Raw genomic sequence first — 18,532 nt, forward strand, 5'->3', positions numbered from 1 at the left:
GTGGTGGCTGTGATTGGTTGTTACTTGCGCGCGAAAATTCAAAATCGAGCTGCAGCCAATCAGAGACAGTACATGGATCTCTGTATGGAATTGGTTTTGGTCGAATCGCAGAAGACTCTTGAGCCGGTCTTAAAGGGGACGTCCGTTTACTTCAGGATGGACCATTTTTGAGGTGGGAGAGGAGCGGGGATGGGGGCAATTTTAGCGCAATTTTATGGCAATTAGTGCCAGGCTGGAGCCAACCTGGCTTGTCATGTTGCTACAGGTCAGCCGGCATTTTTATGATAACGTTTGTCACAATATCAACACCAAAACAATCTTACAGCCAAGTACTACGAGCTCAAATATTGTATTTATCCGGTCAGGGCACTTAAAGGACCTACTGGTAAGCGAGGGTAACATTACTAATGATAATCATGTAGGTCTAAGGTTTGATTCGTCTATTACATAATGTACTACATCAAACTACTCTTCTCCGTTTAAGAAAACATTACGGAGCATTACGTAACGGCAACAAAGCCGGATTTTAGTAACAGGTGCCAATTTGACAGGGTATCTCAGTATATCAAGCAACCTGGTAACTTACCTTATGAAGCCGTTCAAGATGTGTCCGATAAACATTAGATTCGGATGCCATTTGTATCAAGTACTCCTGAAAGTTCTCTCTTTCCTGGAGATAAAGAATTTAACAGAATATAAGAAAACATGTAAAACGCTTTACTGTAAAATAAAATGCAAAGGGTCTACTTTTCAATGATCTTTTTCAAGGTTTCCTTTTTAAGTGCTATGGGGATTTATCTACTTTTGGAGTTTTTTTATAAGGGCGATAGAGTCATAGAAAACACAATATAACGTATCTTTCTTATTTGAGGTAAAAGATGATTAAACTTCAAGAGACACAAACTCGTCCCCTATGATATAATAGGCCAACGTTTCACTAGACGTATGTCAGTATTACTTACTGATTTCATAAACTCTTTAAGTTCTTTTACTTCAGCCCTCGCGTCTTCAAGAGCCTCATTTTGCTCCTCGTTTTCAGCCGTGAGTTTTTCAATACTTTGCTGTAGCCTAGTGACAAGAGGTCCTGTGAAACAGTAAATATTTTTGATAATATGGATGGGACGACTGCTGTACAAAAACGTGGATTTTAGGCACAAATTTACTGAGTTCTATCAATAACTTACTTATTTCCAGACTTAACTACATTTATCAGTTTACCTGCAGTTTTTGCGTGTGAATTAGTATATATCAATATTTTCAATAAATGCATCATTTAATAACATTTACCTTTTTCTTTCTCGTGATTTTTAGGTGTTGAAGACTCCTGTGGTAAACTGTCCTTTCTAGAGTTGTCGCTTTTGACATATTCCCCTTCTATGTGCATTTTTTCCAGCATTTCTTCCCGTCTTGCTTGCGCCTCCGCATTTTTCTTGTGTGAGAAAAGAAAACATAAGATCACTACTCTGACATCTCCTTTTGTTATATCTTCAATTCCAATATAAGTAATAGTTATTCTAGAAAGGATACTCCGTGTTGTTTTTTTAAGCATAAAAGTTGCTTATTAAGGCATACTTACTTGCAAGCTCCCATGACTGTGAAGCCAAAAGTAGGAGTTAATAATACTCCGAAGGCTTTCACATTTCCGTAGATTTTTAGCTGGATTTGAAGTTTAGTAGCTGAAATGATATAACCAGAGTTTTGTTTTTCTGTACTCTCTGTTTGGTTGAGTGCGTTTTAATTGCCAGAACAGACCAGCTTTCTGATCAGTGGAAAATAATTTAAAAAACTCAGCATAAAACCCCATTTCTTCTTTGTTTTTCACGGCACGTTTCAGCCTTACTGGAATGTTGGGTGAAAAGAATTGAAAAAAGTAGGAACTGATTTAGTAACCGATTTGTGAATTATTTCGTTACCTCTTTTGCCGTTTCAAATTCTTTGGTAACATCTTCAATTTCTTGATTGGTTTTAATAAGTTCATTCCTTCTTTCTGAAAGTAAACAAGAAACGAAAATAACATTATCAATATAATAGAATTAAATTGGCTTTTTTCTAGGTTCTGTATGCAGTGTTTTTGATCATGCCTTGTTTAAATTTAGCATAAAGTTGTGGACACAAGAAATACTGACAACCACCACCACAACAACAACATCAACATAGAAAATTTTGTCTGGTATTTACAATTATGAACTGTACATATGACAATAACCATTACAAGTACAGTCAACTCTTGCCTTGCGGACATCCCGCTATTGCGGACACTCGCTATTACGGACAAAATCCAGATCCCCAGCGAAAGACGTTTGACTGGAAATGACTCCCGCTATTACGGACATTTGATATAACGGACACTAAACGACGCCCCGAGCGTGTCCGCTATAACGAGAGTTGACTGTAATGACTGGGGCAGCACGCGATGATCATCTTAATTGGCATATGCTTGTATTCTAGCGGTACGTTACACCGCTTCCTATGTCAGTATGATGAATCAAATCAAATCTTATTTGGAAATTCAAGTGACGTTCGAAATGAAAAATCCATACTTTCATTCATGTAAGACAAGTATTACCTGTTATTGTTTGCTGGAGATCATTTAACTCCTTAGTAACCGAGTCTTTACTGTCTTTCAAAGCCAGCAATTCTTCTCTGACAGTTTCCAGCTCGGTGGTGCTTTCCTTTAGAGCACCATTAACTTGGCTTAAAGAATCTTCAGAGAGCTGGATTTCGCTTGTGGAAAAAAAAGAAATAAAATTTGTTAATTCTCAGAATTTGTTTTGCTGTTAGAGAGGTACTATCACAACAGAAAACCCCCAAAAACACAAGAGCCTGCTTAATGGGCTGTGATTATGTCTGAACAATTCAAATTTTCCACAATGGCTAATCGAGCTTTTCAACTTCAACTCGACTTTACCTTCTACTATCCCTTACTGCATGCCAACCCAAGGTGCCAAAAGAAGTCACGTTGTACGCACAGTGGCTTATTTCTCACCTTTTTAACTGAGCTAACTCATTTTCGAGTTGGGCTTTGCCTTCATTCATTAAAGATGAAATCTTGCTATATTCAGCCTCCTTCTGTTTCTTCAATTCTTCGTATTCTCTAATCTTGGTCATACTTTCGTGAATTTTACTTCTGAGCAGTCCAAACCCCTCACGATGACTTTTGAGAGCGTCCATCGATTCATTTCTTGCATTGTTAATTTCAACAAGTTTTTGCTCTGCTTCCTGTGACAAAATATATATACAAGATGTTATCAGTGGCAGGCTCAACCCAAAACAGGTTACGGGAGGGAGGGAATACATACCTTTGCGTCCTTAGAAAAGGGAAAGAGAAGAGAAAAGAGGGGAGAATAAGAAGAATATCACGGACCTGTTAAACCTGGTCTATGTTACGGGAGTTTACCAGGCCGTGCTATTTGTACCCTACTAAGCAGAGTTGGATGATAAATGGAGGACACTGGAAATATTTCAGTGAAATACTCGTAAATTGGACTGTTGACTCCTTCTATCTAAAGCTTAAGACCTTCTATGTACAGAGCTTAGAACAACACTTTTAAGCGTCTTTGGGAATTTTATCTCCGTTACACAAGGGCAGCGATTTTTTGTGGCTTTTCTTCATAACTTCTTCGGTATCTTTCAGTAATGATCGCACGATGAGATTAAAGTTTTCCACGCCATAAGTCCGAAATTCCAACAAGCCGATTAACAATAACAGAGAAGCAAAAAAAAGCATTGAGTTACAACACGTAAATTGTTCCCAGGTAAAGTGTGCGACTTGAGAAGTCATTGTTTTTCTCTGGGCACAGAATGAGTTAGGCACATGAAAAAGGTCGACGTTTAAAATTACTGCCGAACTTGATTATTTGGGTCGACCCAAATAGGTACATTAGGTTCGACACATGAAAAATTCAACGTTTGAACAGGGCCTTAGACAATTTAGGTGTAGTATCGCTGTATACTTTTTACGAGTCTTGCAGAACTTTGGTAAGCCCGTATGGTGAGTTGAAATACGGAAATCATTCGCCCGGTCAAGAGGAATAAGGAGCCTATTAAACCGGTCTTGTGGAGAACAAATATCATGCGAAATTTGTACGCGTTTCGCGCGTTATTTGTACTCCACGAAGCGGAGTTGGTTTATGATATACTGACCTTCACATTTAGCTCCTGTATTCTTCTTTCTTCTTCCTTTCTCTGAGAAAGCCTCTCGACTTCAGCTTGTCCTTTCTTTACGTTTCCTTGTATTTCTCTTAATTCTGTCCTTAGTTTGTTTATTTTGCTGTTTAGTTCATGAAACTGAATCATTTGAGTTTGTAGCTCATTTCGTGTTCTAGCAAGCTGAGCAGTTTTATCTTCTAAAGCTTTTTCGCCTTCCTTTAGAGCTCTGACATATTTTTCTGCCTGATGTTTCTCCTCAGTTTCTGTTTTTGCAACTAGTTGCTTTAGTTCTTCAACCCTGCAATGTATATATATTTAATAATTTACATATGAAGTAATAATAACTTAATTTCTCCACGGTAAAAGTTTAAAGCTACAAAGCTTGTGGGGCCGTGTACAAATTATGTCTTGTGTTATCTTCATTCTAACTCCTAAGCTCCTCTTACCGAAAATTAATTAATTTAATACTACTTTGTGTTTATTGGTTGGTTAATTTTGTTTCGTTGTTTGGTTGGTTTGTATGTGTCCTAAGAAAAGATGAATGGTTTCTCCAAGAAATGTCTACGTTGCGTGACCTCTCCAACTTTACAAATGACTTTTTAAACTATGTGATATATATTTAACACATGAACTGAAACCAAACCTTAATGACAGCTGAATTCTAGATTCCACGTCTTTTAGCTGACTTTCTTTATTTTCAAGTTCCTCCATTTTATTTGCCATTTCTTTGTTGAGCTTATCGACATTTTGCCGCACCACTCCGCATGAGGTTTCAACTTCTTTCAGTTCTCGGCCTTTGGCTTCAATAGCCTTTGAAAATTGGAAAATGAAACAGGTCAGGTCTTAGAACAGATAGTAAAATACGAAACTCTCTGCGCCCATAAAATTTAATTAAATTAATTAGTCAGTGATTATTGACCTTTTCAGAACTACTCTCATCCAATAACCATCAATAACAACAATAACAATAACCATCCGATTGTTTACTCGTTTGAACTGGATTATTTCAAAAGGACAACAATCGATAACCTAGTTATGATACAGTAGTTGCAAATCTTTTGTTCACCTTGTTTATTTGTTCTTGTCTCTCACTCAGCGCCTTTCCTTTGATTTCCAGGTTAATCAGCTGATTTCCCGCGCGGATTAACTCGACCGAGGTCTCCGCTGCACGCTGTTCAATAATCCCAGCATCCTCTTCTGCTCGCCTCAGGCGTCCCTCGGCTATTTTACGCTAACAAAGAAAAGTGACTGTGGTTAATTAATGGACGCCACGCAAAAAGACTGAAAATATTATATGGGAAACACAGAATTTGATCACACAATTCGCTAGACTTCGAAATACGTAACAACACCTTGTGGACAACGTCTTCCAGTTCGTGCCTGCGTTCTATTAGCACAGCGTCCATCCGCTGTAGTTCTGCCTTTCTTTTCTGTACCAGAGTTTCAACTCGAGCCAGTTCACTCAGTTGCTTTTCCCAGCGTGCCTCTTGGGCAGAATCATCCAGCTGCATGTTATTTGAGGATGACTGCGCAGACTCCATTCCAACACCGGAACTGAAATGCGACCATGTTACAAGTCAGTAAAAGAGAAAAAAAACTAAAACAGAATCTGCAAGTGAATAACAATTATGAACAATTATGATAGAAGTTGGGTCGCAACTGTTATTTGAACTTAAGAAAAGACAACACAAATGGGTGAATTTTAAACTGTGACATTTATTTACGATTTTGTTTGTTTTTGTTTTCTTTTTTATCCGAACAGCGGCTGGTAATCGAGCCTAGTTGTCAACTTGTACTGGACTTGAGGAACACAAATTAGGGGTCCAGGAAATAACTAAACTGTATTGACAACATAATTTTGTCCGTGCTATAATAAAAATAAAGGGAAAATGTTATAAGCTTGCAAATCCCCCTTCTGTCCAACCGATTTTACGCTAAATTGATCACAAAAGCACTTGCCTTTGTTGAAGATATTTTAGCGGGAAGTTCTCTTCATGATCGTCTTCGTCCACAGCTCTCATGATATAAACTCTTTTAGCACCCGCCTGTTAGAATATGTCGAATCAAATAAACGCTATTAACACTATTTGGTGATTAAGCATTGGTACAAAGCCTGTCTGCATTTGTTATCTTCGCCAGCGAGACACCCTAGTAATATGTATGAAGGTTGATTTGTGCATCCAGGTCAAAAAACCGGCAGCGATGTACTCTAACAAATAGAACTGAAATACTGAGAATTCCGGTTATAAGCCCTGGGCTTATACAACTTCGTAAGGGTTTTTGGGTGGGCTTATAAGCGGAGGGGCTTATATCCGGGAGGTCTTTTAAGCGGAATGAAAAAAACGTTTCGAAACGAGTCTCGGGAGTGTTGATCGAAATACGTTTTTAAATTAAAAACGCACAAAAAAGCAACATTTAGCCCTGTTCAGTACTGTCATCAGGTAGAGGGGGGGCTTATATCCGGGGGGGCTTATAATTGGATGTATTTTTTTGTTTCCAGGTTGATGGGCCTATAAGCGGGAGAGCTTATAACCGGAATTTTACGGTATATCTCAACAACAACAACAATAACAAGCTTTATTTGCATGACTATAAGTAAATACAGTATTGCAAAAGCGTACAACTAAACTAAAGCGAAACTTATAACAATAATAATCATGTAATAGGAATAAAAAAAGAAATTATGTATGTGTAACATTACTTTCATTCGATAGAAGATTATTTCGTAAAGATAAGCATCTCACAATGAACTTCATAAGTTGAGTATTTAAATAATAATTATCAGAATTCATTAATTTTTTGGTGGCTTGCATAGGAGGTAATTGTGTTATGTTTGGTATTTGATTCTCTATTTTTTGGTAAAATTCATCTCTAAAACTACAGTATATAGTACAGTGGAAAAGTAGATGAAATTCGTCTTCAATTTGGTTTGATTCACACGTAGGGCAGAGTCTATTATCCCTTGGGATTTGATCATATCTACCAGTTTCGATCAATAATTTATGATTACCTATTCTAAGTTTTACTAATTCTTTCCTGTTATTTAGTTTTCTTGTAAGATCCAAATAGCAGGAAGGCGTATATTCTTCCTTAAAAGTGTTATAGAATTCTAATTTCTTAGAGTTTTGAATAGTCTGTTGCCAGTGTGAAATATACTTTTGTTGCATAAGACTTACATAGTGTTTAATCTTAGCATCAGTTAAGAGAGTAGGGTCAAAATCATGCAAATTATAATATTCAAACATCCTCATAATATTAGAGTAAAAACTATTTTTGTTGGTGTTATGAAGATCAGATGACATAAAAAATATTTGTTTAACAATAGAGTCATTTTCCTTATTGTGGAGATATAAGGTGTAATTAACTATTTTTTGATTAATAGCTATTATAAGAGGAAATCTTCCAAGCTCAGCTCTACAAGCTACATTCGATGCTTTACTGCTTACTTCTAAGTAACGTTTACAGTACTGGAGATGAGCTTTTTCAATCTGTGAACTGTCCCAAGACTTAAAATCAGGTTTTGTATATACTCCCCAAATTTCGCTGTTGTAAGTCAAAATTGGAGAGATCATAGCGTCAAAAAGTTTATTTGCAAGGAATGGGGACAGATTGCTGATATGTGTGTGTTTTCTGAGGCTGAAAAGAGCGTGTAGAGCCTTTTTTTTTAATTTTTCAAGCGCTAAAGAAAAGTTTCCTGTTGAAGAGATTAATGTTCCTAAGTAGGTGTAATTCTGAACAACTTCAATGTTTTCATTGTCAATATGAAAACTACACTCAGTACACCTTTTTGCTCGTTTTTGGAAGATCATAACTTTCGTTTTTTTAGGATTGATACTTAACATCCATGAACTGCAATAGGAAGATAACATATTTAGGCAATTTTGTAATCCTATTTTTGATCTTGATAATATTACTAGATCGTCCGCATATAGAAGAGAATTTAATTTCGCGCCGTTTGGTAAGACAAAGGGGTCAGATAAAGTTTCTTCGAAAGAGAAAGGTATATTATTAATAAAAAGGTTAAACAGTAACGGACTTAAAATGCAACCTTGTCGCACACCCCTGGCATATTGAAAGGGTCGCGTTTGATTTTGTCCAAGCCTTATAGAACATGTAGAGTTTGAGTACAAACTCTTAATCAAATTGTAAAAGCACCCTCCGACATTTATTTGTAACAGCTTATATAAGAGACCAACATGCCAAATTGAGTCGAATGCTTTTTTGAAATCAACGAAACAAGCATATATTTTCTCGTTGTGGTTATGCACATATTTATCTACGAACGTTCTTATTGTAAGGACGTGGTCTGCTGTACGATTGTTTGGTAGGAAACCAATCTGAGAATTGTGGAGAATGTTGCACGAGTTGACATGCTTTAGCAGTCTTTGGTTTAAAATATAACAAAAGAGTTTTCCAAGACAGCTTGAAACACAGATTCCCCGATAATTTGACGGGTCACTTCTATCTCCTGATTTATATATTGGTGTAATAAGACCACGACACCACGTCTCAGGCATTTTACCTGAAATAAGAATTGAATTAAAAAGTTTAAGATATACGGGCATCATGTCTTGAAGGCTAACTTTTATCATTTCCTTTTTTTATTTTGTCTGAGAACGCCGACTTATTATTTTTCATTCTCTTCGCGGCTGTAACAATTTCATTTTCGGTAATTAAGTAGTCTAAAGAGTCCATCTGATCTTTACGACTTTCAAGGTACGTCAAATCATTAACAATCGACTGCTGTGTAGGATTTAAAGGCTTTTCCGAGTGGAGTGAACGGAAATAATTGAGCCATCTTTCCTCCGGTATTAATGGGATATCTTTTTCTTTTTGGGTGTCATCCATCGATTTTAAACATTGCCAAAAACATTTCTTATCCGAATTTTCTGCACTTTTTTCTAATTCTATAATCTTTGAGTTGTAATATTCAGTTTGTTTTCTACTCAAAAGCTTTTTGTAGTCTGCTAAGGCAATATGATATCTTTCCCGCAAATTTTCATTTAAGGGGTCCCTGTGTTTTTGGTTTGAGAGCTTTCTTACTTCGTGTCTTTTGAAACGACAGTCTTTATCAAACCATTTTTTATTGGATACTGGCTTCACTTTTTTGCGAAGTTTTGGTTTTCTTATCTTCAAGCTTCTTTTAGCTGCTGAGATTAGCATGCTCTCCACTTTTTTAAGCCTGGTGTTAACATCTAGAAACGAGTTGTCGTTATCAAGATAATCTCGTATGAGTATTTGAAGATCAGGTGAGCGTAAGGCATTTTTGAATTTTGATGCAGAATCGTTTTCCCAGAGGAACTGCATAGGAAGACGTGTCAGTAGATTATTCTCAATTGAGGATTCAGGTTCACCAATAGTTGTGTTAATATTTATCGAGGTGATTATCGAACTATGATCCGATATAGAACATGGTTGACTTACGACAAAGTTTGAAACATTTGGGAACAAATCCTGATCACAAATTGCATAATCGATAACACTTACACCATTTCTTCCGTGATTTCTTTCATGTTTTTTCTTTCATGTTCCTATCAACACGGATGGTACTTTCAGAGAGCTGGAAATTCTAGCTCTGTGGATAATCACAGGCAAACCGACCCGAGGAGCCCCTGGGTGGGGGATTAGTCACCACGACTTGAAGTTAACCCGCGGGCACAAGTTTGACTGATAGTAATCCATGTTCATATCATCAACTGACCTTAATAGTGTCATATAAGGCCACTATCGGGAAAAGCAATAACCAAGGGAGATATACTCCGTAACTCTCAGATTATTCCTGTACTCCGGCAGAGTTACGGTGACAGACGTAAGTGGCAAGAAGCTTTCTTGGTTAACAAGGTTTAAAACCAGCGATAAATCCTAAATATAGTAGAGGCGAAAAATAAAATGCGACTAAAAGTTTATGTAGATATTCAAGTTAAACATTTCGTTCCTACAGGTTCTCCTCGCGCGATTTGCTGGACTGCTTGGTTCATTCATGTCCTACCCAGAGCCGCCTGTCCCTCTAAGTCAGCGGAGCCTGCTACAGGGGAACGGGACAGGAGGCTCTTCGGGGATGAGAGAATGTGAGTGACTTCTGTAACTATGCAAGGACCACTCCGACAAACGGGAGCAAATTGTAGCCGGATCTTGGTGTAGATCAGGATCAGCAGTAGACTTAATAAACAAACTTTAAATGCAGGGCTGATCAAACAGCTAGGGACTGATGTTACAAATTTATTTTGGCCCAATATTTCGGTTGAACAAAACCAAAATCCTATGTGAAATCCTAGGTTAGCATTGTATGCCCCTGATGAAGGTTGGTTTTGTTCAACCGAAATATTGGATGAGAATGTGGTTGGGCGATAACCTTGAGCTCACGAGAGCTGGCCACAAAAAGCAGTGACGGCACTTAGGATACAGGCAAGAGTAAAGGCCTACAGTATCGAGGCCCGCGAGACAAGAGTGACAGCCACATCCCATTTACAGTCAGGGCATCATTTAATTGTAGCAAACTTATTCTGCGCGATTTAGCAGGATAATTCTCAAGGAGGGAATGTTCACTCTTTAGGAATATATGGAAAGTTTCTTAGACGAACAGGTTTGCTATTAGGGCTAAAAGAAACGAGTGGATTAGATATTCAAGCCTATGTTCTGAGGGGAGTGTTAAGTGCCCCACTGAAGATTCACATCACCTGGAAAATCAGAAGGCCAGCCCTGCTTAGAAGCCCCTTATTCAACGAAAAGAAACCACTAACAACCTTTTTTTAACAAGAGCAAACTTTAATTGTAATCTGCTAGAAAAATTACAATTTGTTATTTTTATTTACAAAATAAATATACCTTTTTTGTTTTTAAATACTAAGAAAACACACACAAAATGACTTGGCTATAAACCAAGTGTAAGTTTGGCGACCAAGAAAAGGCTGGCTTTCTGATCTTTATCCATTTAGATACTCTAGATAAACTAACCCTCCAAAACGAGATACAATCTTCATACAACGTAACAGCAAACAATCCTAGTGTACGTTCAAGTGTTCGAAACAGTTTTTGAGGCCCCTTGCAGCTGTACACTCATAAATGCTAAAATGTTATGCTTGAGTCTCAAAAGTGAAACACTTGCTTCCCGCAATCGTGTTGCCATATTAAGTTCGTCATGCAACGCGTCTACCCGTACGTTGCGTGACGATTAAATAACGCTTCAATGAAAACGTCACCAGCTGCAAGGGGCCAGTCGACTTTCCAAAAAAGAGATATCACGGTGCCGTGACTTGACGCGTGCATTTAAACCTCGTGTGTTAAAGTCAGTAGGCCAGCCTTTGCTTTTACTTAGAGTTGTTTACAAAATTAGTTAGTAACCTAACTATGTACATTTTTGTTTGAAAATAACTGTTTCATGAATAAATGTAGGTCATTTGGGTTTGAAGATTTATACGCACAAGACTTACCACAAAAAATTTATAACTGCTTGTTGTTGCCGCCTACAAATTCAGGTAGTCCTAGATTGCGTCATATTTTCTAGTATGAAAGAGCATACTAGCAGAGTAAAGCTTGAGTCAACACTAAAAACTGAATCTAACTGAAATCAAATGTAACGACCTCCGCCCTTTTTGTCCGGTGCCAATCAAGCAGCCCAAAAAATGCCATAATGTTTACTTTTTAACAATTAAAATGTGGCATAATTACACACAAAGCAAACAAAGGTCGATTTGAATTTTCATAATAGAGTTGTGAATGAAAAAAACGGCCGCATCCACGCGATTGTTATACAGTCTTTTAGGGAAAGCTCATCAAAAGACTCGTAGAAAGAAAAAAATGTCGATGAGTTGAGAAAGCAAGCGATATATTTCTTTTTTTTTTTCGCACAAGTTTTTTATAATTACAAAAAACTAAAATTAAAGTGAATTAATGTTGGACGAGGAAGATAACCGAGACTTGTGATCAACAACAGTCAAGAGATGATCCTGAAGTCTCTAAAATAATAACATAAATGCACAGAATGAAATCAGTTAGTGAGTTACTTTGAAAACTATGTGTATTTTAACATACAAACTACTGTCGGCCTCTGAAATTTGGGAACGACAGATTTAGCAACAAAACAGTGCAAAAAAAACCCAGTTCGTATCATTTGATTACTGTACAGCAAGTTTTTTGCACACGGTATATTGTTTGGTTTTCAAATTCATCATTGCTCAAAAGCGGTAACTTAATAAATAAAGGAAGCTAAAATACAAGACAAAGTTATTAATTATGATTGATTTTCAAAATCAACAACAACGCAGGAATTTTATTTCATGTCTCCCTCCTAAACGTTTCATCTAAATGTTTTAAGTCAGCTTTGCACTTAGCACAAGGAAAGCGAAAAGCCCTCCCCTTCGTTAAACAATAGCGAAAATGATGTAGCGTGTTTCGAGACTGAGCAATGGTGAAACTCAAACTTACCGCTAAATTAGCATCCAGTGAATGCCGTTGAGATTGTCTTGCTGTAGCCCGTCGTTTTAAAGAATCTTCCACCTTTCAACAGGAACACAAATATGCGATCAAGGTCAGAGCAATGAAAAGAAAATTAACGACTTGTTCGCCAGTTTGTATTTCTTCAACTAAAGCAATGTTAAATTGTGCGGCTTTTTGTTAAGACTCGCTTTAATACAGGGTGCTGAACCCGGGGTGCTGTTTTTTAAGCAACCTTTTCAACGGGGTAACACAATAAACAGATGGAATCATTTAGCAAAATGACAAAAGACTTCTCTTAAAGCGGTATAAACAACGAAGGGGTTACATGGTATTCGCTGAATACAAATGTTTCACCGACTGACCGACACATTGACGGTTATTCAATTAAAACAACACAATTAAATGATGGCAAATCGACCCACCTCATTTTCCAACTCTTTTAGGTCCATTCGAAGCGTATCTCGTTGTTCCTAATTAAAACAAAGATTACAGTAATTAGCCATAACTAATAGTAAAAAGATCGAGCTGTAAACAAAATCAATATAACAATACCTTTCTTTTTCTTACTGGAAATCGAGCGTTAAATTGGTATTCTTTGCCATAAGCTCTCTCTGACATTCTATTGAAAGAACCTAATCAATGATTGAAATGTCCTAATCCCCAAATTTCCTGACCTTGCGATCTTCAAATATATTAAAAGCCTAAACTTCTGTCAGAGGGGCAAACGTTTACGACTACAAAGGTGCTAAGACGCTACAAAATGGCGCTAGTTGTTCACAAATAAGCGAACGTTGATGTGAACAGTGCACTGACGGTTGATGCACGCAACACAAAACAACTAGAGTTCACACTGCATCTCATTACTCATTTGCCGTTCAAATCACAGTACGTGGGGTTAAATCAATATTTTCTCTAGGACCCATTCTCCCTCATTCTCTGTCAGCTCGAAATGACGCTTTCGTTCTTTCTTAAATAGAAACTTAAAAATCAATTAAAATCCAGAATATTTTGCTTTTTGATCAAATTACCCCTGTCAGTTGTTTGCAGTGAAATAGAATTCGCCCTACTGGTAAACGGAAGGTGAAAAATGCCAAACATTTGATAATTCATTGCCCAAGGATATAAGGATAGATTGAACAAGTCTATAAACACTACAGCCGAACGCAATACTTGCAGTAAAACCTCCCGATTTATGGTGTCATGTTTTGCTAACAGGACCCGGTTCCAGCCCATCCCATTCTTAGGAGAAAAAAACAACTTATCTTTCCAATGAAACTCAACTTAAACCAGATATCGGTATTTCATAGCAAATTTCAATTTCCTGAGGTATAATGAGCATCTTGGCTCTTTATTCAAGTTTCCGTATCAACAAACGATGTAGGGGATGCTAGTTCATCAAGGTAACTAACCCCCCGCCCCGCTGGGTTAAAAGAGGCATTATATGAGAGTTAAGTGTCAAGAACAAAGCACAAACAATCCTTTTCTGGTCTCGATCTCTCTTGCCCTCGTCCGGGATTCAGATGTTGAGAAAGAGAAAGTTGAAACCTCACCCGGGAACGCTGTGTTGTGTTTGAACTCGATAAACTACTTGTTTATTCACTGCGCCTCAAAGCACGGCACTACAGATATTTTATCACCGCGACGCATCCCTACGGTACCTGAATCTTCTGAATTGGCAGCGACGAAGTCAAAAGACCTTCCAATCTGCCAACCTCATATTCCTGAAAGGAAAGTTAAAAAACTAAATAACGACAGAAAGGAAGGCACGCCAAGTAGAATATAAGTTGTCAATAATAAAAATAAAACAAAAGTGGAACGTTTCAATTTCCAATGACTTGAAAATGATTGTGTAATCTGGGCTTGTACTGCCTGAGATGTGTACTGGTTCATAAGACAGGTGCAACAATGAGGAATTTTCTTGGCGGATCAGGTGATACAAGTGAATGAATGACTATCTGCGTTTAATTTAATGTTAAGATACAGTCTAGTACTCTCTCTTAGGTGACAACGCTTGGGTCCTGCAGAGTATCTTCTACCTCTTTTGGGGAGGGTGGCAGGATAACCTGAGTATCAGGACTTCCTAAGGGGAGGGGGGAGGGTAGGGAAGAAAAAAGGAGAGGGGGTGGAAAACTGGAATAAAAGCGTCTGTGTCAGGATTTCTTTCCTTTCGCGCTTCTGCCCTTTCTCCCTTCCCCTTTAGAAAGGCTTGATACTGAGGCTAGTGAAAGGAAAAAAGTAAAATACTAAGTAATTTTTATTTTTGTAACGATAACCCTGTTTTCTGAAGACAGCGATAAATAAATTGCAGAAAGCAACTCGACTTACTAAGCCTTCGTGATTTGGAAAGTTACAAAACAAAACGTCTTCTTGTTGCTTCTTGGCTTTTCTCTTGTTTCTTTTCCGTGTGTCACCATCTTGGCTTGTGACGTCATTATAATGATGATGATGGACAGAGGAAGTCAAAGGCGCGGTTACTGTGGTAGCACTCAATACCTCAGGGGAGAGATGTGGGGAGGTTGTAACCATCAATGATTTAGGTTTTATCCCACCTGTCAGAAAAAAAATTGCAAATTGTAAGAACACAGTTAAAACGTCGGTCACGGGTGTGGGAGGCGCGGTGAGCTAATGGTTAGTGCGCCAGACTCTGGATCGAGCGGTCCTGGTTCAAGCCCTGGCCGAGGCACTGCGTTGTGGTCTTAGGCAAGTCACTTTACTCTCATAGTGCCTCTCTCCACCCAGGTGTATAAATGGGTACCGGCGAATTTACTGCTGGGGGGTAACCCTGCGATGGACTAGCATCTTATCTACGGGAGCGGGGAGGGAGTAGAAATACTTCTAGCCGCTTAATGTTACAGAAACCGGGATAAGCTCCGGCCTGATGAGCCACTTGGCTCGACAGCAGGATTTACCTTTCTAACGAGTAACTTCGGTAAACAAAACGTTGTAAAAACAAACCGACGAAGACTGTTGTTGAGGATATGACAAATGATACTTTAGGAAAACTACGAGAAATAAAACAAAGCAACCCTACATGAAAATTTAGTGTGAAACTAAATCTCTTCAGTGCAAGTAGACGGCAAAAGCCTAAACCACTGCAGTAGCTAAGAGTTTAAATCCAATTGCATTCACCCAATGCTGATCAGATCAAAATACCGAATGCCAAATTTTTTGCACTTGTTCTGTAATTTGACAAGTTCTCGTTGTCTGTGGATGAAATACATCTGTACGTGGAAGAGCAAGCGAAGATTCTCAAAGTTCACTATAATTTATGTACCATAACTAAATTACTGGTACAGCATGCATTGCGTACCTCGGCCAGCTTTCTTTGAATAATAATGATGGTGATGAACCTGCCCGGGACTAGCCACATAGCTGCTGGTACCCAGGCCACCAGAAGTGGTTGTTACCAATGGAGACATGATAGGAACTGTCCGCGTGGTAGAGGCCCCATTTAGTACCCCTGCTGCAACAGCTGGGGCCACCCCGGGTACGTACGTCTGAGTGGTTGCCAGACCAGGCGTGGTTGCTAGGCCGGAAGTTGTGAATGGCCGATTCACCGGAAGTGGAATTGGTCGAATGAGGCTCTGTACTTGTTGTTCTTTTTGCAAAAGAGCTGCTCGTAAAGCGTCGACTTCATTCGCTAAAGCAGTTAAGCTGGGATCTGCAGAATTAAAAGTGGCAACACCATATGCAATCAGCCCATGTATATAATATATAAACTGAATCATAAACATCGACTTCGGGTAAAAGATTACAAATGAAAAAAGGGCTTCGCAGCTTTCAAGAGAGAGGGCATTCACCATTGGAAGTTAAGTAAGCGTTTTTTCTGCTAACTGACCGGGAAGATGGTAATACTGTGAATGGACTGGGACTCTTGACATCTCCGTAAGATCCTCTTTAAGTCGTTCCAGTTCCTCATTTTGCGCGGCCAAAGCTGATGCGAGATTTTTTATCTCCGCTCGCTGTGCAGCTGTAGATATAACAAAAATATGACAAAATTCAACCATCAAAACACTATTAAATTACTTCAGTATTTCAAAAGTATTCCAATGTTCATCCACTTTTCTGCACATAGGCGATTTTTTTTTAGTCTCATCTGCAGTTGTTTGTGTGACTTGCCTGATTTGTAATCAGTGCCATTTTAGATGTACCCATGGTCATTAGTCGCACAATCATCCGCAGAGGCTACCTGAGTTTTTGGTTGTCTTTTCTGACAATCACTAAAATCGTAAAATTCCATTTCAAAAGTAAATAACATAATTTTATCGCAAGGCTCCTTACCCTCTTAGTCTGCCCATCCCATCTTCCAAAAACTAAAAACGATCACATACGGTGTTATATATTACGTCTTGCTTCCGTATGGTTTTTATAACAGTGTCACATGTCAACTTGATCGGGTATTTTATACAATACAGAAATATTGATGGAGAAATAAAGTCATGAGTACCCGTGAACTAACACTATACCTATATCTGATGAATTTTGATCTCCACGTTTCATTTGCTCTTGAAGCTGCTTGTCTTTTGCATTGAGCAAAGACTGCAGCGAAGCCACCTAGAAATAAGTGAGAGAAAATATCCAATAACAGAGTCCGTATATTAAAAAATACAATACTACAAAGTTTGGGCACACGACTGGCGAAGTATGGCGAATATGGTTTGGTTAAATAATAAAAAAGCCGCCACCTTTGGCACTTGAATGTAATTCCAAATTTCTCAAAACAAGCAAAGGTAGAAATCATGAATGAAATACACCGCACTGGTCATTTGAGGAGGAATTCCCAGTAATGACTCATTCAGTGTTTTGTTTCGAAACGAGCTTCGAGTTTTAGAGTTTGTCCACATTGTTTTCCATTTCCATCCTTATTTCCTAATGGCTTTCGCCATTTTTCGAGTGCTGTCAATCTACAATATCAAATCTTCAAAACAAGTTATCGGGCAAAAAAATAATAATCACAATCCCCTCCTAAGCCCTTAAAACATCATCCACAGTTGAACCCCTATGAATCGAACCTCCAAAAGGAATCGAAAAAGAGTCGAGTTATCGTGGTAAAATTAGTAAAATGACCTGTAGAGGACGTGAAAAAGATTGAAGTTATTGGGATTCAACAGTGCGTCAATGGGACAGATAATTAAGCTATTTTTATTTGTTAAAACTTGCAGCAGATATTTATGCCCAAAATACAAGGATTATTAGATTTTTACAACCACTCCTCGTACCTGTTGCTGTGCATCAGCCAGTTGTTTATCGGCTGCTGCCTGTATAGCAGCTCTCATTCTCTCTGCTCTGACAGCCTCCAGTTCGTTTTCAAGCTTATCCTACGTTTAAAACGACGAGAAAACGTAAGTGAATGACCAAGTGAATCCTGCCTGCTATAGTCGTCTTTGACAAATCCCATGCAATGCATTGCAACTTTTCAGATAGTTTGTCAGAAAACATTTACTCATCGGGTCTCAATTTCCTTAATGAACACGATAACAACTGCTTTTGTAAGATGAAAGAAAAAAATGAAACCGCCAAAGAGTTTATTACCTTCATTGCTTGTGCCTCTGCTTCTTTCAATGTGTTTCTTAGTCCATCAATCTGATTCTCTAAGTCACGCAGCTTGGCCTGTTGTGCGTGACTTTGATGCGCAGTTCTCTAAGAGAAAATAGACAAGGCTAGTGTATTAAGCTAAAATACCTAAAATCCTAAATGATGCGAAATTTTGCTCGATTCGGGTTGCTTTTGCTCCATAAATTGCAATTACATGAAAAAAGCGCATTAGGAAGAAATTTGACCTGTTCTCTTAATAAACCCTTAATATGCTGAAATTACTCCAAAAAACGCGGGTTTTTTTAACCGTTAATCGATTTTCTTGGCTCTACAGTCCTGAATTTCTCTAAACTTCGCTAGAAATGCACTTTCTGACACTGCATTAAGTTTTTGATCAAATTTCCATGTAAAA

At 38.2% G+C, this 18,532-nt stretch overlaps 1 protein-coding gene across 1 annotated transcript in view; it reads right to left on the reverse strand.

Annotated features, from left to right (window-relative positions):
• Positions 1-18,532, reverse strand: part of LOC144634682 (uncharacterized) — a 48,518-nt gene that overhangs the window by 7,305 nt on the left and 22,681 nt on the right. The window contains exons 25-44 of the mRNA XM_078493717.1: positions 18,118-18,225; positions 17,805-17,903; positions 17,052-17,139; positions 16,424-16,555; positions 15,896-16,246; positions 14,911-15,134; positions 14,244-14,306; positions 13,008-13,055; positions 12,574-12,645; positions 6,109-6,194; positions 5,502-5,703; positions 5,216-5,380; positions 4,793-4,959; positions 4,144-4,447; positions 2,987-3,219; positions 2,567-2,724; positions 1,914-1,987; positions 1,288-1,429; positions 963-1,084; positions 587-670 (exon numbers count right to left, since the gene is read on the reverse strand). Coding sequence (XP_078349843.1) covers positions 587-670; positions 963-1,084; positions 1,288-1,429; positions 1,914-1,987; positions 2,567-2,724; positions 2,987-3,219; positions 4,144-4,447; positions 4,793-4,959; positions 5,216-5,380; positions 5,502-5,703; positions 6,109-6,194; positions 12,574-12,645; positions 13,008-13,055; positions 14,244-14,306; positions 14,911-15,134; positions 15,896-16,246; positions 16,424-16,555; positions 17,052-17,139; positions 17,805-17,903; positions 18,118-18,225 — 2,922 coding nt within the window. The remainder of the gene's footprint in view (positions 1-586; positions 671-962; positions 1,085-1,287; positions 1,430-1,913; positions 1,988-2,566; positions 2,725-2,986; positions 3,220-4,143; positions 4,448-4,792; positions 4,960-5,215; positions 5,381-5,501; positions 5,704-6,108; positions 6,195-12,573; positions 12,646-13,007; positions 13,056-14,243; positions 14,307-14,910; positions 15,135-15,895; positions 16,247-16,423; positions 16,556-17,051; positions 17,140-17,804; positions 17,904-18,117; positions 18,226-18,532) is intronic.

Source organism: Oculina patagonica, chromosome 1 (genome assembly GCF_052425735.1).
Source record: "Oculina patagonica isolate OP01 chromosome 1, crgOcupat, whole genome shotgun sequence".
NCBI lineage: Eukaryota > Metazoa > Cnidaria > Anthozoa > Scleractinia > Oculinidae > Oculina > Oculina patagonica.